A 25,391-nucleotide genomic window follows, 5' to 3' on the forward strand; every position below is an offset into this window, starting at 1 on the left:
TGGTCATTATACATGTTACAATGTATAAGGACCAAACCCCTTCAATTAGCTTGGAGAGCTATACTATACCTTATATTGGTCATGCCTAATTATTTGGAAACCCATACAATATGGGTTTCCAAATAATTAGGCATGACCAATATAAGGTATAGTATAGCTCTCACTTGGGTGTCTATCTTTGTTTTGCATCTAACTTGGGTTTAAGCTTAAGTTCCATACCATGTTAGTTGGTATAGTACCTATATCCTAGTGTTAGGCTATTGATATATTGAAATAGCACTAGAATACTAAGTGCTCTGGGACTATTTTAATGTCACCCCGTGCTCCTATCCCTTCTCTTCTTACATTGTACACTCATGAGTCACTCTGTGTTTTAATCCCTTCACTCTTTAAGCTATACGTTTAAGAGTTGTTTATGCTCTGAATTCCTACACTCCTTGGCTATATATTTGGGAGTTTAGCTTTATCTCTTCTTTTAATGGCCCAAGGCCTTAAATTCAGATTCCGCTCCATTACTCTTGGCCCACATATCCAAGGGTTAAGGTTTTGTTTTGTGGTTATCCTATAGTAAAACACTATGGGGTAAAGGGTGCTAACTTTGTTAGTCATTTCCTTGTTGGTGACAGTCAGAAAGTGTTTGAGTTAGTAGTGCATTTGGGTTAGATGGAATGCTTACTTTAACTCATTTAAGTTGGTGTATTTTTCATATAGTGTGATCACCATAAAAATTTTCTAGAGTTGTTTCTTTATTGGTGATCTATACTAGAGTGTGCATCAACAAGGATATTGATCTTTCCTAAGGGGGGGAGAGTGCTACAAATGTGACTATAAGTATCGAAAGTTATTTATCGGCTAATTTTTTCAGATATCCTTTCCTTACTGTGTAGTGCATATGGTTTTGACCTTTTATCCTATAGTGATTTATGATAGAATAACACCACGAAGCAAAACCTAAACCCTCTTTATGCCACATGACACATGCCATGTGCCATATGTCATGTGTCCAAAGATAGTGGTGCAGAATCCAAGTTTCAAAGCCTTGAGCCATTAAATGAAGATATGGAACCAAACTCCTAAGCATGGAGCCAAGGAGCGGCACAACCGGACCATGGAGCAACTCCCGAGCATACAACCCAAGGAGCGAAGGGATAAGAGCACGGAGTGATTTAGAATAGTCCTAGAGCAATTAACATCCTAATGCCAGGACCAGCACGCAAAATGGAGTTAAACAAAGTTTGGCGTTATTTCGGTATACCAATAGCCTAATGCAAGGATATGGGTATTCCACCAGCTAGCATAGTGTAGAGCTTGGGCTTGGACCCAAGTCGGACGCAGAACAAAGATAAGCACACAAGTAGGAGCTAGACTATGCCTCAGGTTAGTCGGCCATGCCTGACCTACCCAATATCCCTACTATACATTTGGAATCCCCTATAACCCCCCCCAAAGAACACACGCTTTGGGCTTTCACCCCAAGCCTCCCTTAGTACTAGGAGTTAGTCTCTGGGACAAGCTCAAAACTTACTAAACATGGAATGTCCCTAAATTGCAAATTTGGACATGAGACAAACACAATTGTGTTCAAGACAATCTCTATATTCCTTATATATGCTAAATAAGTGAATCTAGATACTTTCCATAAATAGCATTTGGGACCGAAATGAGACTAACACAAAAGGCATGATAGTGAGGGTATTTGGCGGACATGGTAAGCTATTTTGAGGGACCAATCTTAATATCGTGGGGGTTCTTAACACTAGCAAGTATAAGCCAATGACACAAGTTTCTCAAACTAAGTCGAGTATGCTTAGCAAGAAACACATAGGGTTCCTACCTTATGTTTATCCAATTTAAGTGCATGTTCATTGACCAGTTTCTCAACTAGCTCAAGTGAGAATTGATAACAGGTGCAGCAATACCAACCTCATGCCATCATGGTAGTAAGGAAAGAATTTCCAAAAGGACTAGCCGATGGGTAGCTTTCGATACCCGAAGTTACATTTGTGACACTTTCCCCCCCTTAGGGAAGATTAACGTCTTCGTCGATGCATAATCCAGTCTAAAATACCACTAAGGAAACAACTCTAGAATTAGTTCACGGTATTCACACTATGTAAGAAATGCACTAACTTAAATGAGTTAAGGTAACCTCTTGTCTAATGTGGATGCGCTACCCACTCAAACACCTTCTAACCGTTGCCGACAAGGAAATGACCAACGAAGTTAACCACCTTTGTTACTCTGCATATCACCCAACTTACAAAAGTGTGATATGCCCCTGTCTGCAAGGACATAGAGAGAGAAGCTAAAGGCCCAAACCCTTCTAAGCAAAGAAACCAAACCCATCGGTAAGGTTTAGATAGACTACTATAAACAGGTAGTTAGAGTTGTTTACAAGGTCATGCCCTTTTAACGGAATAAGGAACATTGATAAAGAGGTAGGTGATGTGACCAGTCTATAGTAACTACCCCATGACTAGAGATTTCACTATGCACACAAAGTGTTGAAGCCAGTCTGTCTATACTGGCCCAAACTCAAAGATCAATAGATGGACAATATCAAAGTCAAAGACAATGATATTTTAAAGACTTAATTATCAGTGAATAAATCTTAAATTAGAACACAAAGTATTCCAAATAAGTTATCATTCAATAGACTAGTAGTAGTATAGTATAGGAACCACCAAGATCATCATAATTGGTAAACACAAGATTCACCATCCAACAAAATTTAATAAAAGTGTATCATCAAGAAAACTCAATGAGAAAACTTAACTATCGAAAATTGTAAATAGTATGCCAAATAACTTACGAAAGACAACTCAAAGAACACAAAGTATTAATGACTGGCAAGCAAAATGCTTGCAAATATATTACCCAAAGGAAATAACATCCAATTTTATCGAATGTATCACCCAAAGGAAATAACATTCAAATCTATCAAAACCAACCTTAAAAATAATCAATAGAATAGAGTAAATGTCGCAAAACTAACAAACATTCGTTCATGCCAACTATCACATTAGCCAATCTAAATAAATCCTAGCTAATAACACCAAAAAACTCAAGTTGCCTAAACAAGTGTTAGCAACATCCCATTGATGTTTCAAACCCAAGAGACCAATCCAAAGCAAATCACAAAAAATATGTGGTACTGCGAAAAGCCATAAACCATCAAAAAGAACAATTGACCATTATGAAATATCATTAATCATCCCATCAATAAAGAAATGTATAATTATCATTTAAGAAAAAATCTACCATCTCAAAGAATGACACATCATTCTACATTAACAACAACCAAGCAAATCTTTTAATAAGAATAATCAACTATAACAAGATGATAGTCAATCGTCACCAATGATTGCTAGATGCAAAAGCCAACTTTAACATTGAAACTAATAAGCTAAAATGTCTTCCCCAACAACTCCTTACAAATGGAATAATGAGTATAAAAACCCAAAGGACCAAAAGCTCGAAGAAGTTTATAACTAAGTCTTACCTAATAATGATTATGAGTCTCGTATAAACTAACTTCAATGCGAAATAAAAAATCATAGTACAACCCATAATTTCTTCTTCAACACATTCATAAGCCAAACTTCATAATGCAAAGCTAATGAAAAACATATTTGCATCAATTCAAAAGCTAAGCATAATGGAGCAATGCTCAACAAGTGATCACTAAATAATCTTCCATGAATCTATCTATAGTCAGGTGTAACTCACTTTATAATAAGCACAAGAAGAATTATTAATGATCGATATATCCTAATGTAAATCCAACAAGGAACCAACATCTTCAATATCGATCACTAAATCTTCCTCTTGTAAAGTTAGTATAGTCCATGATTAAATCACTTTTCAAGAAAAAGCTCAAAGCTCAACCTTTATTAAAAAATCTCATCTAAAACACAACTAACTCAAATTTGTCATTTAGTTCATTTTAACATTGATATAGTTGCTAACTAGCAATGCACGAATGCCAATAACACAAAGCTATAGCCTAAGCATCAACACTATTTGTATCGAGACTAATGAAACTCAATATCAATCCTACAAAGAGACATCTCACTTCACTTAAATATCAACGACAAGGCATCACTTCAATGTTATCAACACCATAACAAAGCTAGAAGAAAGCAGAGTGAATCACCACTCAAAGTTCTTTAGCAACTAAGCTAAAGTCAAAAATACTTTAATTAGTATCCAAGACCAATCCTTCAGCAAAACTCAATTACAGATAACACTTCATCAAGGAGTGAATCACCACATCCAAGACTCAATAAAATCCAACACTACGAACTAAACGCAATTAAATGATATTGATAAAGGAATTGACACAGAAAAACCATGTAAGTCTAATGACACGATCCTTCATAACACCATCTAGTAAAGCAAGTCTATCACTGCTAAATCATCAATTTAGTGAAGCAAATGTCAAATAGTCCTCGACAAAGTCTACAAGTAATCACTAGTCACAAAGTAACTAACAATCATTCTTCAATTTGCCTTCACAAAACCAAACACTAAACTCACGTCATTGAGTCATATATTTATTTAACATGAACATAGTACCCTAGGTACAAGATAAAGATTCATGGACAAGCATAAATAAAATGACCACTTGAATCTAACTCAACCGCAATAAGCTCACCAACCAATAGTTCTAAAAATGCCTTGAAGAGGCTAGCTATATATAATTAACACTCAGCCAAAACTAAAGTGAAGACCATGAGATGGACTCATATTAGTACATAACTTCCTCATAGACAAAGCTATAGTACAGGTATTAACATCTTAATTTCAAACAACTAAGTTGGATATCACTATCCTCAGCCAAGGCATAAGGCCACCAAGACCAGATCAAGATCAATGAGAGCTCACTACTCTCATAAAGTTTAACGAAATGCAAGGTGCAACCTATCACTAAGCACAATGCTACAGAAGAAAGGCACAAGAGTCACTTTTCTAGAAAAATGCAATGGCCATTTTTCTATAGACTTTATCCACTCCAGACTCTATCCAACTCAATTGTTTTAGCCCCAAAAGTTAGTATCCCTTTCGGGTCGCATCATACAAATTATATACTAAGGTCTAATCTAACCAAAGTCAATTCTAACCCCTTCATTAGTTTGTATTGGCTTATGAAAATGGAATGGTTTTTAGGCAAAGTGATCAATAGATCAGCCATTAGAAAAATCTAAGAAAATTTGTAGAAAATTTTTCTATCCTAGAGAAAGAATGATTCTCAGTCTAAAAATGCAAACTTTCAAAATTCAACCAACTTCCTTTTACTAACAACTTCACATAAGTTCACCTCAACACTAATTCTCATGACCCATAGTATGCTTAAGCCTCAAACATCATGCCCATATTTTTTATATCCAACACCGACATCCGTAAAAATGCAAAATGAACATCCAAGGATTAATCACAAAGACAATATCTTCAGATATCCACATTGCACTAACACTCTTCTTCAACCACTTTCAAGATCCAATATAAAGCCAAAACACAAACAAGAAAAAGAACATAGAAAATCAAAGTTTAAGGAAACTTCCTTATCACTCAAAGTAATAATGCCACTTCCATTAACACAAGTGCTAGCAATGTTAATGCCTCAACCTCACACTTTCTCCATTCAACAATTTATTCCAAGTGTTAACGGATAAACCAACAAACCATAGCAAGTGAATGCTATAACCTTTTTCAACACTTTAATGGGCAAACTCAAGGAAACAAAGTACTAACATAAGCTTAGCATAATGGACCATCACTAAGAATCCAGTTAAAGCTACTATAATGCTACTACGTATAAGTAGACTAGCTTCACTATCAACCATTTTGGGATTGATCACCATTTAACCAAGCAACTTCGTAAACACATTACTCATTATCACATAGATATTATATAAGTATCACAATGACTTGATCATCAATTTGAGCAACACCATGAGCAATGCCCATATCACTTACTACAAAGGTTTATGTGAGTATCAAGTGTCAACTCGATTTGACACAATGCAACATAAATGCCACACTCCACTGATAGAGATTTATAACACCTAACATCACTAACTTTTGTTCACAATATGGACAAGCTCATGCCATTCTCCTTTCCGACCAAACTCAACATTAATCCAACACCAAACCACTTAAGGAGCAATAGCAAGGTTTTTTGAAAAAGAATTGAGCATTGTAACTCAAGTCTCAATAGTGAACCTAGACAAAATGGTTTAGCGCTTCACTACTACCCATCCCACGACTCACCACTTGCAAAACCATTATAACCAACATGTATCAAGATAGGGTCTCTCAATTGCATAATGTGAACATAAGCAATGAATTAACACATTGTTGCCAATCATCTCTCTAAGAAGGGAAGAAGAATTACGTGTTTGATCCTTTGTCCCTGATGACTCTCTTTTCGGGCTCCTCCTTGACTAAACCTCAAGCTTTCTTTCGCACTACCTTCAGTCCCATCCCAGAAACTTTTATAAAAGAGCACAACAATGATTACTTGAACCCATAGACTAATCCCTATAGTCTTAATTGATCCACTTGTAATCATGCCTAGGAAGGATCTACTAATGCCATGCTAAAAAACTATGGACCAGCCTATTTGCCACTCATAGCAAACTCAGGGAGGTTTACTTTCACCCATGGTACATGGAACAACTTATGGAACCACTAATAGACTAACATTAATCATGCCAACTCAAAGTGTAACCTTAAGTTACTAATGCACCTCACTCACGAGCCCAAGTGCAAACTTATGCTAATATGCCTCACTCACAAGCCAAAGTGCAAACTTGTGATAATGGAATATCTCACATTCATCTTATGAGCCCAAAATCAAGTTCATATAATACAATACAAAAGGTAACCAAAATTTATAGCCAAGGAATGATTGTAAAGCCTTTGCACCCAAATGTGTACCCACTTGGATCATGGTTTTCATCTCTGTATATGCAACGAGATTAATTGCCCAATCTCATTGGATAGTACTCGCTGAGACTCATCCTTTAATACCAAATGTAGCGCACGTGGTTTTGACCCTTTATCTTATGATGATTTACTATAGGATAACACCACAAAGTGGAACCTAAACCCTCTTTATGCCATGTGACACATGCCATGTGCCATATGCCATGTGTTCAATGATAGTGGTGCGGAATCCGAGTTTCAAGGCCTTGGGCCATTAAACAAAGGTACGGAACCAAACTCCTAAGCATGGAGCCAAGAAGTGGCAGAATTAGACCACAGAGCAACTCCCGAGCATATAGTCCAAAGTGTGAAGGGACAGCATGGAGCGACTTGAAACAATCCTAGAGCAACCAATATCCCAATGCCAAGACTAGCACGCAAAACGGAGCTAAATGAAGTTTGGTGCCATTTCGGCATACCGGTGGCCTAACGCAAAGATATGGGTACTCCACCAGCTAGTATGGTGTGGAGCTTGGGCTTAGACCCAAGTTGGACGCAGAACAAAGATAGGCACACAAGTAGGAGCTAAACTATGCCTCAAGTTGGTCGGCCATGCCTAACCTACCCAATATCCCTATTATACATTTGGAATCCCCCATAACCCCACCCCACCCCCCCCCCCCCCAAGGAACACACGACTTTGGGCTTTCACCCCAAGCCTCCCTTGGTACTAGGAGTTAGTCTCTGGGACAAACTCAAAATTTATTAAATATAAAATGTCCCTAGATTGCGAATTTGGACACGGGATGAACACAATTGTGTTCAAGACAATCTCTACATTCCTTATATATGCTAAATGAGTGAATCTAGACACTTTCCATAAATAGTATTTGGGACCGAAATAAGACTAACACAAAAAGTATGATAGTGAGGGTGTTTGGCAGACATGGTAAGTTATCATTTAGTGATATTGAGGGACCAAACTCAATATCGTGGGGGTTTTTAACACTAGCAAGTGCAAGCTAATGACACAAGTTTCTCAAACTAAGCCAAGTATGCTCAGCAAGAAACACATAGGGTTCCTACCTTATGTTTATCCAATTTAAGTGCATGTTCATTGACCAATTTCTCAACTAGCTCAAGTGGGAATTAATAACAGTTCCAGCAATGACAGTAAGGAAAGAATAACTAATAAATAACTTTCGATACCCGAAGTCACATTTGCGACATACTGCCACGACAGTAGGAGGTTGGCATTGCTAGACCCTTTATCAGCCCTTCTTGTGCTAGTGGAATTAACTGGGCATTTCGAGTGTACTTAGACCAAATGAGCATAAGGGCAAAATTCCTACATGTTATTAACTAAGCATACTTAGTCCGGTAAGGAGTCCTTGTCTCATTATGTCTTACACTAACTAGTGATAAGAACCCATATGTATTGAGATTAGTCCCTTAATATCGCCAGATGATAACTTACCGTGTCTGCCAAACACCCTCGCTATCATGCCTTTTGTGTTAGTCTTGTTCGGTCCCAATTGCTATTTATGGAAAGTGTTTAGATTTGCTAATTTGGCATATCTATAGAATGTAGAAATTATTCTAAATATAATGGTATTGATGTTGTATCCAAATTTGCAATCTAACATCATTCTATATTTAGTAAGTTTCAAGTTAGAGACTAACTCCTAATATTGTCCTTGTTCTACATCTGGCTTAAGTCTAAACCCAAGTTTCACACTATGCTAGCTGGTTGAGTATCTATATCTTTGTGCTAGGCCACTAGTATACTAAAGTAGTAAAAGACTCCATTTGGATCTGTTTTGCATGTTAGTCTTGACATTTGGATGTTAGAAGTTTTAAGACTATTTCAAGTTGCTCCATGCTCTTGTCCCTTCACTCAATGAGCTGAACACTTAAGAGTTATTCCATGCTCCAATTCCTTTGTTCCTTAGCTGTAAACTTAAGAATTTGGCTCAATTCCTTCATTCAGTGGCCTAATGCCCTGAAACTTAAGTTCCACTCTACTGTATTTAGATATGTAGTATATGGCATATAACATATGCCATATAGAGGGTTTAAGTTCTACTTCATGGTTATTCTATGGTAAATCACCATAGGATAAAGGGTGAAAACCATATGTGCTACAATGCCAAACCTCATAAACTTGCAATCTAACTTGCTGCAACACCTCATATGGTCCTTTACAATGAGCAAGAAGCCCTTTATAAACAACCATAGAGAATGACTTCAGAGACAATTCATGGGGTTTAAATATAAAGGGAAAGGGCTTATGAACAAAAGTGCAACCCTTTTTCAATCGGTTAAAGATATTGGGATAATTGAGGTTAAGTGTCCTTAAATTTGACTAGTATTGGGTTGGGTGACCTCTTGGGAAGTCTAAACTCATGAGCTTACATATGGTATCAGAGGGGTCTCGAGTTCGACTCTGTTTGTTGGCTAGGGGAATCACACCACATGTTGATTAACATCTGGCATGTCTAGTTTACTCCTGGTTGGGCTCGACCCAAGGGGTAGAGTGTCAAGAGAGCGGGGCTCTTGGGAGAGTTGCAACTCTTAGCTTCCGTTCATGAGGGGCATGAATTTGCAGAGAAGCATGGTGGATTGTAAGCAATTATAGAGAAAAACTTGAGAGACGTTTAAATATAGAGGGAAAGGGCCCATCAATAAGAGTGCATCTCCTTTCCAATCGGTTAAGGATCTTGGGATAATTGAGGTTAACTGTCTTTAGTTTTGAATAGTGCTGAGTTGGGTGACATCTTAGGAAATCCAAACTCAAGAATTTACATCCCTTAGATAAACCATGTACCATAAGATTGGGAAAACAAACTAATAACAAGTCATCCACTTTATACGCCATAAATGGATGATGATAGGAGTTGTAGTGTCGTTGTTGTCTCATTATATACAGCTTAGTGTTAGGTAAACTCTACTTGGACAAGAGGAAGAATGTTTGTCAAATATTGATTCCATAACCTAGCATTAACAATTCATGGCAATCATGAAGGTACACTGGTTAAGGTAAACCTTTAATCTTTAGGTTAAGGGTTTAGCTGAAACTCTAAACCCAAGTCAAATTTTAGTATGGTAAATACTATCATGATCCAATCATGATAGTATTGGATCATGACCATATAAGAGTTTATACAGATTTTGGTTTAGATATATTTTTTGCATTGTTTAGAAGGGAATGAGCGGCATCGGCGTCTTGTCTCGCCTTCGCCACTCCAAGCTCGCGAGCGCGATTGGATTGGCGGATAGAGCACGAGCATCTCCCTTTTCTTATAACTTTTCTCAACTTTTTCTCTTTTGCTTTTTCTTTTTCATTTATCTTCATGGTAAAGTAGTAGCTTCTTCCTTTGACTTTGGAGTAGCATTTGGTGCAGTTTTTTTATGACTATTGGTTTAATCACTTCACAGTGATTGCCATATATTATTCTTGGGATGATGCTTAATGTTTCTAAGGGACAACATTGCAATGGTACAATGGTTTGAGCATAGCCACTCGTAAGGATTAAAGCATTCTCTCAGATGTCTTTAAATTTGCATTTGGATATATTGATGATTGTGATGATGCCTTCCAATAATTATATCATCTTTTTCAAGAGCCATTTGAGTCTGTGATGCAATTTGGCATTTGTTTTTTTAAGCTTTTTACTTCATGTAGAGCCAAATATGTCAAAGCGAATCAAGTTGGGAATGTTGTGGCCAGCACTTCATCAAGATTTTGTAGGATTTTTGCATGCACTTGCTCTAGCCAGTGACAATGCTCTTCACTTAGCACAATATTATGAGACATCACTTCATCCACTTCTTGTTACATATCCTTTAACTCCACTTTTTGTGGGAGATGGTTTTATTTTAATGGAGGTTGATGCTACTGCTACCCAAGTTCAAAGGCAAGGGCAAAGACGTGGTTGTAGTTATGATGTCCACTACTAAGTGTGTGATAAAGTTGGTCACACTTATCAATGTTATCAGCATTTTCTATTTTAGCGACCTCCATTTCCTGGGTGGAGATCTTGGCATTAACAATGTCTTGTTGGTGCTACTGCAGTAGAAGGTCTGGACACTAATATGTTTCTAGGAAACAAGAAGTTGCACAAGTAATGGAGAGTCTATATGTGAATAAATCAATAACTTCTCCATCTTTCTTTCCGGAGTATCATCAAGGGGTTAACTTAACACTAGTTCATTTAGTGTTTTCTTTCCAAACTTGTTTTTAAAATAAGAGGTCTCTTTTTATTCTCTCTATGTTGGTTAATATAGACTTGAGTTTATAATTTATTGTTTGGCTTGTTGCCACACATTGCTATCTACATTTGCATCATGTAGCAAAGTTAGTTTTCATTCTATATGGCAACAGCCACACACATGTATGTGTACAGAATGAGGTGGACCTAGTTGTGCATTTGGGCAATCTCAAACTTGAGTTGCAGTCATTGCTAGTGGTGCTAAGTCAAACTTTTGACCTCATCATTAGTATGGATTGGTTGTGACACAATCATGCCAAATATGATTTTGATGTTTTTCCCCCTTGTCTCATACTTTTTTATATTTCTTCCATTCCTCTCACTTTTATTCCTTTCTGTCTCTTTGTTTTTAGTTCTGCTTCCATCACTTTTATCTCTCTATTACTTCCTTTTATATTTCCATCTTATTCCTCTATTCTCTTTTCTAATCCTTCCGACAATCTTTATATTGCAATGGTTGACCGGCTCATAAAGGAGTATATCAGTTTCTTTGAATTTGACTTGTCATTTAGGGCTAAGATTACAACACGTTATCCTATTCCAATTGGGAATACTTGTTCAATCAAGGTTTCTATTCATCTTCGGTCATCAAAAGAAATTAAGATTTTACGTACAAATGTCAAAAAAATGTTAGAAAAGGGTGTTATTCGAAAGTTATGGAGTCTTTGGGGATATGAACCTTATCTTGTGATAAAACTTGATAGGAGTATTTATTTCTGCATCAAGTATCATTCATTAAATAAAGTGATGATCCCGGATGTGTACCCTCTTCCTCACATTGTAAATCTCTTGGATTGTCTAAGGAGAAGTCATTGGTTCACAAAGTTAAATCTTACTTCTGGGTAATGGCAAATGCCAATGGCCAAAAAATATATTCTTAAGACTACTTTTTATATATTATCTAGTTTGTATGAGTTCTTGGTGATGCCGTTTGGTTTAAACAATGCTCTAACAACTTTTGACGGACAAGGTTCTTTGTGACATGTTGGAAGTGACTGCTGACTTCATCAATGATAACTTGATCCACTCAAAAAGGACGTGGCAAGAACATGTCCGTGATGGTTGAAAGGTGTTAGATCAGCTATGGGAAATTATTTTAAATTTGAAGCAGTCAAAGTGCATGTTTGGGTCTAAAGACATAACTTATCTTAGGTCATATAAAAGGTGATCATGTTACAGTTACTTTATTATTGAAGTAGAAGAACTTGATTTATCGTACTGCTCAGTGGGTTTTGAAGCTTTAAATACATAATTTTGATGTTGTTTATCAGTTGAGGAGTTCTATGGCTGATATTAATGCCCTTTCTCGAACTTCTCTTCTTTCTTCACTCTCTTTTCATGTTTCTGACGAACTTGTTCTTACAACATCTTTAGATTTTTTAGACAAGGATTCCATGCCATCATCAATTGTTATACTTGATGTTTAGTGTCCACAAAGTGCAAAGTAAGATATACTTTCTCTTGATGAGGTTTGTGAGACTCAAAATATTGAGCTATGAATTTGAAAGTTTTATGATAGGTTTGAGAATTCTACATCACTTGCTAATAACTTACCATTTTGACAATTACATTCTTAATATCACCTTAAGAATAGTCTTCTTTATTTTGTGGGGACGGATTCTAATGATCATTTATAGCTGGTGATGCCTTTGATTTTTATTGCACGCTTTTTTCATGTCTACCATGATTCTCGTATTTTATGTAGGCATATAGGATATTATTATATAACTAAAAAATTGCACAAGCCTTTCTATTGATGGGAGATATGATGTGATGTTATCCAGTATATGCGTAATTACATGTGGTGCCAAACTCTTAATACTCCCCCTTGTGCTATGAAAGGACGGTTGGAGTCAATTATAATTTCGCATCCATTTAAATCGGTGTTGTTTGATTTAATAGGGCATTTTCCACAATTGACTGTTGGCAATAAATATGTCATTATTGTTTTTAATTACTTAACTCATTAAGTGGAAGTCGGTGCTCTTGCTAAGGCATCTACAACTTCTGATAAATACTTCTTCCTCAATTAAGTGGTGTTCCAATATTTCTATTTGGAGTAGATTCTTTTGAATAATAGTTCTACATTTATGGTTGAGATATTTTATGTTTTGACATCTCAATTGAGGATACACCACACTTTCATGAGTGATTATCATTCATAGTTAAATGATTTGGTGGAACAACTCATTTAGACTTTCAAAGAGATGATTGCAAAGTATGTGAACTTTTAACATTCAAATTGGAGTAGTTATTTGCCATTTCTTTGGTATGCATATATTATAAGGGTGTAAAATTCTATTAATGTTTCACCATACACTCCTTAAGGATAATCAAAGTTGCCCCTCACCTCCACCAATATGAGTGCATGGAATATAGAAATATGCATATCAATTAACTTAGAAACCCTAGTTTATATATTTAGATTGAAACCAACCAAAATCCCACTACACTAATATTATATTGTAGCCGTACACTCAGACCTCACAACATTATATATTTTGATTTAATTTATTAATAATTTCTTAAAGTTTTATGGTTTTATCATTTGAAATAAGATATTTAACTTCATTCTTTTATTTCTAATTTTAAAACATTATTACTGATTTACTTTCAAAACCTTTTGCATAAAATATTATATTATAGATTTAAAGTCATAAATATTATATTATCATATAAAACATTAAATATAATCATCTTACATAGTGTTGAGGTTCGAACCTGGAACTTCATCTAGGCGGTCTTCACTCTGCGGCGATGCTGGAGGAGACGAGGAGATCGCGGCGCCTTGATCTTGAGTTTCATGAGGTATGTTTTCCCTGCCACTGATTCAATCGTCTAGGCGCTACTCGTCGCGATCACATTTCAAACCCTATCGGGACCGATTTTTCTTGTGATCCTTTATCAAATTTTTTCGTTTGTGTTGAGATGCTTGTTTGTGGTTTCTCGCATTTTCGTTGATCGATTTCTTTCCTATTTTGTTCATGTAGGCACGATAAGGATGTCCAGGCCTATGGTGCTTGCTCTAGTGCTCCTGTTTTTGATTTTCTCCTCTCAAACGGAGTGGCTCCAACAAGTAAAGATTGAGCCCGAGCCAGAACCACCCCCTAGAGCGCTACACGCATCCAGCCACCAAGTTAACGAACAGGTATTCTTTACACTTTCCTGGTAGAAAGAAACCCGGACAAACTTTGCTTTCTTCACAGATCATATTCCTACAGGAGAAACAAATCCACACACTCACTCAGCTCGTAAGAAGTTTGCGAAACCAATTGTCGCTCTGCCAGGAAACTCTCGCAAAGGAAAACGCCACCGAGACTCTGCTCGATGTCCCAGAAGCGGATTGACGGTGTCGTAAGTATTTCGTGAGTGTGTAAGCTGGAAGTCTACAATAAAAACTCGTTGCTCGTTTTCTAACACTCTGGCTGCGCTTTTTCCTTGCTTGCTTTTGTGTGCCTGGCCTGTTCTTTCGGTCCTCGCTAAAGCTACAATGCCTCCACTGCAACGTGTACCTTATCGCGTTGCTCTCCTTTTTGTGCGAGACTGAACACTGTGCTCTTCCATTGTGCAGGCCAGCTTTGTACAACACGGGATACGATCGAATCTCTGCTATTACTCGAGGTGCCTAGTCAAACTTCTCCACAGCTGAGACGCTGGAACTTGAAGCAGCGTGTCGCTGCTGCAAGACAAGATCTTCCACCAGTTGGAGGCCCGGATCTCCACCTCCAGCTGCTGTCGCTCCCACTCCACCTCGTTGACGAGGATCCGGACGTCCTCCGGATCCACAAGGCCGCGCTGGACGCTGCTCACGGTCGATCTCAGCGTGTGACTTTGGCCGAGGTAAAGTCCATCTGTGAGCGTTCTGTAGCCTCGCAAGTGATTGCTGGACGTTAACAAGTGGACTTGTGGCTTGTAGGAAAACGGGAAGTGCGGCCCGGCCACAAACGCGGGACACGTAAGCTCGGCCAAGCGAATCGCGTCGGGCTCCATCAACGGGACGTCGTCCACAGGGAAAGGCATGAGCTTGTTGAGAATGAGGCCCTTGCAAGAGCTCTCGCTGGACTGGATGATGAGAACCACCGAGTTTTGGAACAAAGAGTGCCTTTGCACGGCGCTGGTGGCGACGAGCACGGAGCCCGGCTCCAGGCACGAGATCTGGTGAGCCCAAGCTTGATGAGGCTGCTGCTGCTGCTGCTGCCCCGCCTCGTTCATCAGCAGCGCCGCTCGGAAGCTCCTCCAGTCGCGGAATCCCGACGAGCACGGCATGGAGGTGAGCTGCTTTCTAAAGCTGCCGCCACTTGGTGGGACGAGAGTTTTGACATCTCGCATTTCTTCCGAGGACTTCTCGCAGCTTATCCGGACTGGGAGTGGACAAAAGCTTAAATTTTTCAGCTACTTCGGCACAAGAGAGATCGTGTTTGTGGTAAGTACCTGTTCTTCCCGATCTCGTTCGCAAGTTCTTCCTTTTGCTGCCGCTGCTGCGACTGACTTGTGGCTGTAACAGGGACGAGAAGCTCGCGCTGCTGCTCGCCATCGCCTCGCGGCTGGAAGAACCAGATAAGAGAGAAAAAAAGAAGAGCGCTGCGAAAAAGGAGAACTAGAACGGAGGAGGAGGAGGAGGTCTGGGTGGGATTTATAATCCAGGTTTGCTCGTCTCACTGTTGATCGCTTTGGCAGTTTTGGGCGATGACAAGAACATTTAAGTGCCGTGAAGCGTGTCATCGCGGAACTTGGGAGAAGAAAGAAAAGTAAAGCAAACACTTAACCGTGTAACGCAACAACGGGGAGAGAATGTGAGTGAGTGGTGATATGCCTTCCTTTTCCTTCCTTTATTAAATTGGCACGATGAGGAGATATGGATGCTCCCTGCTTTATTGTTGACCCGGACGAGGGGCGATCGCGGCCGTCCAATCGGACGGCCGCGATGTGGGTGTGGCAGTCAAACTGACTTTTTCTTTAATTTTTTTTTTTTTTTGCATGATTCCGAAAGGATATATTCGACGAATTATTTCTATTTTTCCGGGCTTTTCGTATGGGATGTTTTTTATTTGTCCACCTGGAATTATTAAGGGTTTAAATCATCACTTTAAGTGCTGTGCGGTTTTAGGGCTTGGGATTAGGGCTAGCAGGGCAGCGAATGCGGGAGGAGGATCCGTGCGACGAGAGCGGTGGCGGAGGAGGCGGAGATCGCTGTGGCGGTGGCGGCGGAGGAGGATCAAGATCAGCTGGAGGAGGAGGAGGAGGAGGAGGAAGAGGGACACGAGGAGGAGGAGGCACAGGAGCCCTGGAGTGATGCTGATCAGCCGGAGCAGCTCAGATTCCACCAAAATCTCCCCTCTTTCCATCATAATCCGCCGCCGCCGCCCCCTAATCTCTACCAGCAGCAAGATCTGCCACGACGGGACGGCGATCGGCAGCAGCAGCAGCAGCAGCAGCAGTTCCAGCAGGAGCAACATTTTCGGCGGAGGCGGCGCCGCGAGGAGAGGGAGCGCGATTCTTCGCATCATCACCACCACCAGCACGAGCACCACGAGCAGCATCATCACTCCTCGCAGCAGCAGCAGCAGCAGCAGCAGCATTTCCAGCAGCATTCGCAGGACACGATGATGATGGAGCGGGGCATGTCGCCGGAGCCGCGCGGAGGAAGCCCCAAGCGCGCTCGCGGGGGCTCCATGAAGTCCTCCTCGGGTGAGAGTGGTGGAGTGAATTGGGTTTCCAGATCTCTGCTCTAGCTCGCTCGATCTCCTTTCTCGCAAGTCTCGCCCATGCTTTTGGTTCCTTCTTTCACGCTTTTTCGCTCTTTCCTCTTGCGTCCCTGCTTGTTTCGCGTGCAGTGAAAGTTTCTTTTCCTTTAGGCGTGGAATTTTCCTTTGATGCTTGTTCTTTCCCTCTGTTTTTCTCGAGGTTGGCACAAACAACTCACATTTTTTTTTCTTTCTGGGTGGCAGAGGATGGCAATGGCTCCCAGTCGAGTGCCAGGTTTCTTGTCTCCAATGCGGAGGCTGGATCTGTCATAGGCAAAGGAGGCGCGACTATAAGCGATTTGCAGTCACAGTCGGGAGCTCGCATCCAGCTCTCTCGTAGCCAGGATTTTTTTCCGGGAACAACAGACCGCGTTGTAGTTCTCAGTGGAGCTATCAACGATGTTCTCACGGCTCTTAACCTTATTCTTTCTAAGATCCAGAAAGAGGTATGCCCTCCTCGTTTTCGTCAACTAGGCCTATGACTGATCGTTGCTATCGTCTTCGTTTTCTTCAGACGGAAGACGACAGCCAAACTGATAGCAAGCCAAATCAACTTCGACTTGTTGTGCCAAACAGTGTTTGTGGAGCCATAATTGGCAAGGGGGGTGGAACCATCAAGTAAGCTTTTTCTGTTTGAGGAATCTCGTTCAAGCGTTCTTCCAGATCATTCATCGAGGACTCGGAAGCAAGCATTAAGCTGTCCGGCATACTACAGGGAATTAGTGACCGCCTGGTTACCATCACAGGCAGCATTGAGCAGCAGCTCAAGGCCGTGGAACTTATTCTCACGAAGTTGCTCGGGGATTCTAGCTATCTTGATTATGCTGCAGCTCCTCTTTCTTACACAGGTACCAACTAGATGAACTTGCTCTTTCTCACTCTGTCCTACATTTATTTCTTTTTTATCTTTTCAGGGTGTATAGGACTTCCACAGAACAGAGTAGGCCGCAACATCGCATCTGCCATTCCGTCCAACGTAGGACCTGCAAGCAAGGTGAGTGATTTGCTTCAAATTGTTTCGATTGTTCTATCTAAACTCGTCTTTGTTTCCAGGGGATGATGACTCCAATACTGCCTATGAGAGCGCCATACCCGGTGCTCCTTCCCGTGCTCGAGTCCTGCCCTGTCACGACCTCCATTACGCTGGCTGTTCCCGACGAACACATTGGAGCCATTGTTGGTCGCGGCGGAAAGACTCTCGGAGAGATTCAACAGGTAAGAGACGCACACTGTTCCTTCCAAAACTCTCATTTATGATCATTGTTTGTGCTTGTTTCAGGCTAGTGGTGTTACTATCAAGATTTCAGAGCGTGGGGATTTTGTTTCAGGCACAAAAAATAGGTGAGAGTTTTCAAAGTATGTTCTCGATCAACAACTTAGCATCTCTCGCTTGGTTTTTTTTTTCGGTGAGCAGGAAGGTGACATTGGTGGGAACAGCTGAGGGTTTACAGATTGCACAATTTTACTTGACAGCGAAGGTTCAAGCCGCGTCCGATCGCGAGAGGTGAGAACCCAATGTCGAAAAAAAAAGAGAGCTTTTGTTCTTGACATAATACATTCTCTTGTGTTAGGAAAGATCTAGCTACTTATAAAAATGTACTGACTAGGCACATAAAGGTTTTCTTATAATCAAGCTTTTCTTGCTAACATAGAAGTTCCTTTACTATAATCAAGCTTTTCTTGCCAACATAGAAGTTTTAAAGATCCATTCAAATTTTTGTAGCCTCTTGCTAGGGTTTATCGACGAGGCGAGCGCACCATGGACGAGCAGGCGGCGCGATCGTCCGGTTTTGTGGTAGGAGTGATCGAGAACAGGGCCAAGGAGGTGAGATCTCGCCATATTTCATCAATCTTTCAACCGATCGATCGATCTGCGAGAAATATCACATTTCGGGCTTGATTCTCAGGTAGGACTGGCGGCATTCGATCTGAGAACAGCATCGCTGCATCTTTCGCAGTACATCGAGACGAGTCGCTCGTTCCAGAACACGATGACGATGCTCCATTTCTATAATCCCTCCGAGCTCATTCTTCCGGCGACTAGTCCGGCGTTTTCTTCCGGGTCCGTGGCTCTCAAAGCCTTTTGCAGCCGGTCCGACGCACGAAAGGTGCGTGTACTGTGTGTTCTTCGCTGCTTTTGGTCTAACCGAAATTTCTAAGGTGGAGCTGTCCCGAAAGTGGTTTGATGATACAAAGGCGAGTGAATCTTTCTAGTGCTTTCTTTCCTTTATTTTATGTTTTCTCATGGATAGAACTTGCCAATGCAGGGCCTCCTTTTGATCCAAAGCCTGGCTTTGAAAGATTCCAATCTTTGTATGTCTCAAGGCTACAGCAAGCAGTACTATCTTTGTCTCGGTGCTGCCGCTGCTGTTGTTAAGTGGTGAGTAAAGAACTCTTAGTATTAACACCGCTTTACGTCCTTCATTGTAGGATCGAAAGTGAGAAAGGTGTCTTGCTCACGAACAATTCCCTGCGGGTATGTTTCATCGTTTGGCATAAAATTGTAGCGACTTGGATATTTTACTAGATTACATTCAATGGTTCGGCAGACCACATGAGCATAGACATTACAAGGTAAGTAAGTCATTTTCAATGAGCTGTTCGCACTCACTTTTTCAAAATTTAAATAGCGTGCAGAGCCTTCAAGTGATCGAGTCGAGTGCTCTGGCACCGATTAATAAACTGAAAAAATGCGGAAGCCTGTTTGGGATATTGAGCAAGACAAAATCAACTGGAGGGTTAGTCGTGCGGCATCGTGGCTATTCTTTCTAATACATTTTTAGTTTCAGCGCGAGACTTCTTCGTGCGAACCTCCTACAGCCTTTAAGAGACATGGACACCATCAACACACGTCTCGATTGCATGGTTAACGTGGATATCTGCTCGGAATTTTGGATTCTACGGCTTCCTTCATGCAGGACGAGTTAACAAGCAAGGAGAACCTTTTCTTTGGGTTGAATCAGGTGCTTCAAAGATTCCCAAAAGATCTTGGTAAGACATCTTCCTGTCGCGATTTTAAGTTAACGTTCATTTCTCACAGACAGGGTCATCTCTCACTTTTGCTTCAAGCCAAAGAAGCTCGGTGAAGGATCTTCAAGGAGTCAGTCGGTGGTAGCGAGTGTTGTACTCCTCAAAGAAGCAATGGAACTTCTCCCTGCGCTGCTCCAGGTGGGTCCCTTGTATGCCTTCATATCTGATTCTTCTTTGATGTTTAGGTTCTTCAAGATGCAGAGAGTACGTTTTTCCAACGCGTCAAACAGACAGTTTGCATGCGGCAATGCTTTTCTTTTATAAAGCAGAGGTTCTGTATAACTTTCAATTTCAATGTCTGATTTTATTCTTTGTCGCAGAATACAGGAAACTATCTCTGAAGACGTTTTTAACGCCAGGATGCCTTTCGTTGCTCGAACTCAACAGTGTTTTGCAGTGAAACCAGGAATCGACGGTTTTCTGGATGTTGCCCGAAAGATCTTCTGTGATACAAGCGAAGGTCGGATTTATTATGCAATTTCGTTCACTGTTGTATGTGACTACAGCCATTCATTGCCTCGCAAAGTCATACCGCGAAAACTTTCAGCTTCCGAGTCTAAAGTTGCTTTATAATAAGTCGAAAGGCTTTTCTATTAGCATTCCAATGGCTGAGTTTGAGCAAGCTGGCCTTCCCAAAACGTTTATCCAGGTACATGTCGCCTTGCGTTCGTAATTATAGGAGTTATGCAGGTAGTCAAGCATGCGAAATATGTACACTGCTCTACGATTGAGTTAATCTCAGTGAGTGTCTGCCTACGAGTTTATTTAATCTGATTGCTTCAAAACTCGGAAGCTTAATACCAGGAACAAAAAGGCCGCGGATGATTGTTATGCGAGGACAGAACACTGCCTGGAAGGTTAATATCACCCTCGTTGTGTGGGACTTTTAACAGTTCCTTTCTGTGCAGCTCTTACCCAAGATATAAGGGAGCATGTTCCTTCTTTGATGCTGCTCAGCGAATCTCTCTCCTTGATAGATATGATCACAGCGTTTGCTTCCATGGTTTCGCTGAAGCCTGCTGGTAGCTACGTTCGGCCAGAATTTACTGGTAAGTGGATCTGCAGTTTTCTTTATGGCTGTTAACGTGCTGTTTGTTTACAGAGGATGGGCCCATAGCAATTGAGACCGGGAGGCATCCTATTCTGGAGAGTCTTCCTTCTGGAGATTTTGTGGTGAGTGTACAGTTGTACATGTTAGTCACTAAGATCTGCAGCATTGTGAATGTAGGCAAACAATACTTTCCTATCCGAAGCATCGAATATGGTTATCGTCACAGGTCCTAACATGTATGGATTCTTACCATTGTGATATTTTTCACTTTCATTTCATGTCTTTGTAGGAGCGGGAAAAGTACGTATCTGCATCAAGTCGCCCTTATAACCATACTAGCACATATTGGATGCTACGTTCCCGCTCAATTCGCCTCGTTTAGAGTGGTGGACCGACTGTTCACCAGAATCGGGGAAGCTGACGACATGGAGATGAACTCCAGTAGCGTGTGTAGACTTCCAAGTTTTGATACCGCTTGAGTTTCTTACGTCTATTTTTTAGTTCATGAGGGAAATGCGGGAGGCTGCATACTTTGTGCAGAATGTGACTCCCAGGTATGGAAGAGGCTTTCCTCTATTTGCACTAAAACCATTTTGGTCCAGGAGCTTAATTCTTATCGATGAGCTTGGTCGATCAACCTCATCTTACGATGGACTGGCTCTAGCCTGGAGTTTCAGTGAGTACTTACTGTCGCTGAAGGCGTAAGCGTAAAACGAGATCGAATTACTGATTGTGGTTCTCATTCCTTGTTCCTGTCTGCAGGTACGTCATTTTTGCAACGCACATGCAGAAGCTTGGAGAACTGTCCACGATCTATCCAAACGTGAAGGTGTCTTTCTTCGCTGTCAATATCAATAACAACCGTCTCAACTTTGAGGTATCTTAAAAAGCTTGTGAAAGATTGATTCGTGTTCTTACCGGTGGCTGGATCAGTTTACGCTCCGAGAGGGCTGCACGAGTATCGCGCACTACGGGTTACTGCTGTCAAACGTTGTGGGCCTACCGCCTTCGGTGATTCAAGGGGCCAGGAGAGTTATCGATGCTCTCGAGAGCAGGGTAAGGAGCTTGCACATTAATGTAAATGTGATACTCACAGTGCCTCGCCGTCGCAGGAGTCAAAAGCCCTGGAAACATATAGGCTGTCATCAACCGGGAGATCCCTGCAAAAGGATTACCACGTTGCGCAAAGGCTGCTTACGCTCAAGCAAGCAAAAATGGAGCCAGACGTTCTGCGTGGCTATCTCGCGAAGCTCCAACAAAGTTGCTTGGAATGAACTCAATTGCCGAGGGCTAAGTACGGTATATGAAAAAATTACAAATGTACTAACCTGCCCATTTCACACTTTTTACATGACCATTGTTATCCCAATATACTCTACTCCTTGAAACCAAGCTTCCGTGAGAATTGTATGCTTCTAGCTGATCATCTCCAACTACAACCAATTCGCTTATTGGCCCTCCTTTTAGCTTTCCATCCAAAAATTCCCATTCTAACTTGTCTTCGTTCCAAAAGTAAAGCCAACTCGCGTTGCTCTCCGGACACCATTTCATTATCACCAACACAACCTTATTCAAAGTTGCCATGACTGGCATCATACCATCGTCAATGAAATACTTTGCAAAAGGTTGTCTCCACCCTTTCTTATATACACCATTGTAGTCCAAATCCAGAAATCTCCATTCTAGCATCAATGTTTTGATCTCGTATGATAAAGGATCCAATGAATTGGTTTTGATCTCGCGCTTAAAAGCCCCAACGATCTTATCTTGTAACACGAGCAGTCTCTCCAATTGGCAACCCAAAGGAAATCTTTGTTGCAAACTCCATTTGTTCGAGCGCAGATTATACTTTTGTATCTTGAAATCAGCTGCAATGTAGATGTTATCCTTAAAATACACCATCTGTGGATTGCTCGGAAAGTTTGTGACCCAAGTGATTGGATGATCAATCCTTTTGCAAAGGTTGAATAAATGGGATTTTCCAAGCTTTCTGCAATACATGATCACAAACCCCTCCATACAACACATAACATTCCACTCGTCCCTAGGGTCTTGTGTTGGACGTGGAAGAGCTAAATGTCCTAGTATCTCGTAAGGGAGCTTTATCATCCTAGATTGGCCCTGTGACTGATCTTGCTTAGTTCCACTGGAAGACGCCCCCTTTTCATCTGATGCCACCTGTTCAGTTCCACTGGAGGAAGTGCTTTGCTCAATTGCAAGTGAGGCAGTCATTCTTGAGATAATTCTCCTCATAACGCGCAATTGCGTACCCATCACCCTAAACCCTAAATTTGTAAAGCTGCCCTGATTTATATACAAGCAAGCCTTACCTTTGTATTAAAAAGAATTAATTCATCTCATATCGATCATTCTCATAAGCCCTGGGCTTCCGGCCATGTCCCGAAGGTGATGAAGCAATATACGAGAAGTTTCTTTTTCATGGATGGAACTTGCCAATGCAAGGCCTCAGTATTAACACCATATTACTTTGTCACGAGGATTTGTGGAAAATTGTAGCAACATGGATCATATTGCTAGTTTGCAACATTAATTTTGAATGAGCTGTGCGCACTGCCGTTTCAAGAAGCGTGCAGAGAGATCAATTCCAGCTCCACTCCATCTAGAGCACCTGATCAAGCATCTCTCAACCTTATCTCCAAAATGTAAAAATTAGCAGAACTGGTAGCCGCCCTCGAGCGACGATAGTTTCTCCCGTCTCAATTCCCAACCCCTCTCCGATTCGACATAGGATATCGTTGTTAGTTGTATTATGGTGATCTACATTTCCAGATATAAGGACCATCTTCCAGCGAGCAAAATCCCCAAGGATGAACGTCAAAGCCAGCAGCTTTAGATGCCAGATAAAAAACAAAACTATTTATATTAATAATAAAAGCTTTTTAAAGACTCCCATCAAAGATTGGGCATGATTTGCTTATGCTTGGAGCTGCATTACAAATGCCCTGGATATCTTTTTTCTTCTTAAAAAACAAATAAGAAAGTTTATTGCACCCCTAAAATCTGTTCTTAAAAAAGTTTAGTGAGGATGCGCCCCAAACAAAATTTATATACAAGAGTGAGAATAATAATAATATACAGCATCATAGTTATCTTAGAGGATAGAACCAACCTATACTAACTCTGATGTTAATTGTTACTATAGCCATTTAGAGGTTTGTCTTCAGTGTCGTCATTGTTTTCCATCACACCACCCACTTGCTCTTTGCTTCATGCCAAAGCTTTCTTTTGTATTTTGTTTCACACACTTGATACAATGGTTTCCATCCCTTATGCAACCCTAGGATTATTATTAATCACCCACTAATTAATCATACTTTCCACTAAAGAATCCAAAGTTAGAATAAACACGGATGGACAAATGGGGTAACTTTGTGAAGTGTTCAAAAGTTAACTCTATCAATCTAAAATGAAGGGAAATCCATGATTTTGACTTTATCTCAGTTGTGAGCACACTTTAGCCAATATTTATACTCTATCCCAAAACATCTCATCCTTTGAAACCTCTTGAATAAATTGTCATACTTAATGTCTTTAGATTTGTGCCTCCTTTTTCTTTTTGCTAGCTTTATGGTAAGAGTAACTTGATTCTTTCTTTGGTGCTTCCTCTTTCCTTACTATCTAACATCTTCTACACTAGAACAAAATGGCCTTTGACTTGGAAAGGTAACTTAGCATGTTCAGCACTTACTTTTCTCCCACTCTCCACGTTCACTCTTCATTCCCAGGTAGTGCACTAGAAATGTGGAGGGAAACTCTATAAACACTAAAATGAGTGAGCATGGAAAAACCCTTATTGCCTAAAAACTTGAACATCCTTACATTGTAGTGGTAATTGTCACTACAGCCATTTAGAGGTTTGTCCTCTTTGACACCAGCCTCTTTGGCAATGCTATTGTTACTTTCCATCACACCACCCATTTGCTATTTACTTCTTGCAAACACCTTCTTTTGTATTTTATCTCACACACTTGGATACAATAGTCTCCATCCTTTATGATGGAAAAACACTCAAGGGTCACAACCCTAGAATTATTGCTAAACCCCCACTAATTAATCACACTTAATCTAAAACAAAGGGAAATCCATGATCTTGACTTTGACAACAGAAGCACCATGAAAAATTGATTTAATAGATTTACAAGAAGATAAAATAGCTAACTAAACAATTATACAAGTTCTAAATACAAGATCTATTACTGCACATAAAAAAAATATAGAGTGATTCACAATTATTAACATCAGATATAATATGTATGCAAGTGGGCATACTTTAGCCCCTTGACAGATTCTATGGAAAGATCATATTTAGCATAAGCTAAAGATTGGGTAACAAAGTGGTGGCAA

At 40.4% G+C, this 25,391-nt stretch overlaps 3 protein-coding genes across 3 annotated transcripts; 2 read left to right on the forward strand and 1 right to left on the reverse strand.

Moving 5' to 3' along the window:
- Positions 1-14,536: 14,536 nt before the first annotated feature.
- Positions 14,537-16,166, reverse strand: LOC112345547 (UPF0301 protein ESA_00394-like). Its single transcript, XM_024672551.1, has 2 exons — positions 15,633-16,166; positions 14,537-15,562 (listed from the first exon to the last, which is right to left on the reverse strand). Exons 1-2 carry the CDS (start codon positions 15,733-15,735, stop codon positions 14,814-14,816), a joined length of 852 nt encoding a protein of 283 aa, XP_024528319.1. The 5' UTR covers positions 15,736-16,166; the 3' UTR covers positions 14,537-14,813.
- A 615-nt stretch (positions 16,167-16,781) lies between these two features.
- On the forward strand, positions 16,782-18,594 carry LOC9632642 (protein BTR1). Its single transcript, XM_024672550.1, has 8 exons — positions 16,782-16,889; positions 17,150-17,391; positions 17,460-17,563; positions 17,609-17,793; positions 17,860-17,939; positions 17,999-18,160; positions 18,225-18,286; positions 18,360-18,594. Exons 1-8 carry the CDS (start codon positions 16,805-16,807, stop codon positions 18,451-18,453), a joined length of 1,014 nt encoding a protein of 337 aa, XP_024528318.1. The 5' UTR covers positions 16,782-16,804; the 3' UTR covers positions 18,454-18,594.
- Positions 18,595-18,664: 70 nt separating this feature from the next.
- LOC9632643 (DNA mismatch repair protein MSH4) lies at positions 18,665-22,439 on the forward strand. The gene is given in 24 exon segments (XM_024672549.1): positions 18,665-18,770; positions 18,853-19,053; positions 19,106-19,141; positions 19,213-19,325; positions 19,376-19,421; positions 19,473-19,519; positions 19,576-19,683; positions 19,735-19,844; positions 19,847-19,936; positions 19,986-20,113; positions 20,161-20,246; positions 20,296-20,435; positions 20,482-20,624; positions 20,666-20,716; positions 20,769-20,832; positions 20,884-21,024; positions 21,078-21,148; positions 21,204-21,262; positions 21,316-21,472; positions 21,528-21,580; positions 21,629-21,727; positions 21,789-21,903; positions 21,960-22,082; positions 22,139-22,439. Coding segments are annotated over 24 exon segments (2,409 nt in total). The 5' UTR covers positions 18,665-18,704; the 3' UTR covers positions 22,301-22,439.
- The last annotated feature ends 2,952 nt before the right edge of the window (positions 22,440-25,391 follow it).

This window comes from Selaginella moellendorffii, unplaced genomic scaffold, assembly GCF_000143415.4.
Source record: "Selaginella moellendorffii unplaced genomic scaffold, v1.0 SELMOscaffold_9, whole genome shotgun sequence".
Taxonomy (NCBI): domain Eukaryota; kingdom Viridiplantae; phylum Streptophyta; class Lycopodiopsida; order Selaginellales; family Selaginellaceae; genus Selaginella; species Selaginella moellendorffii.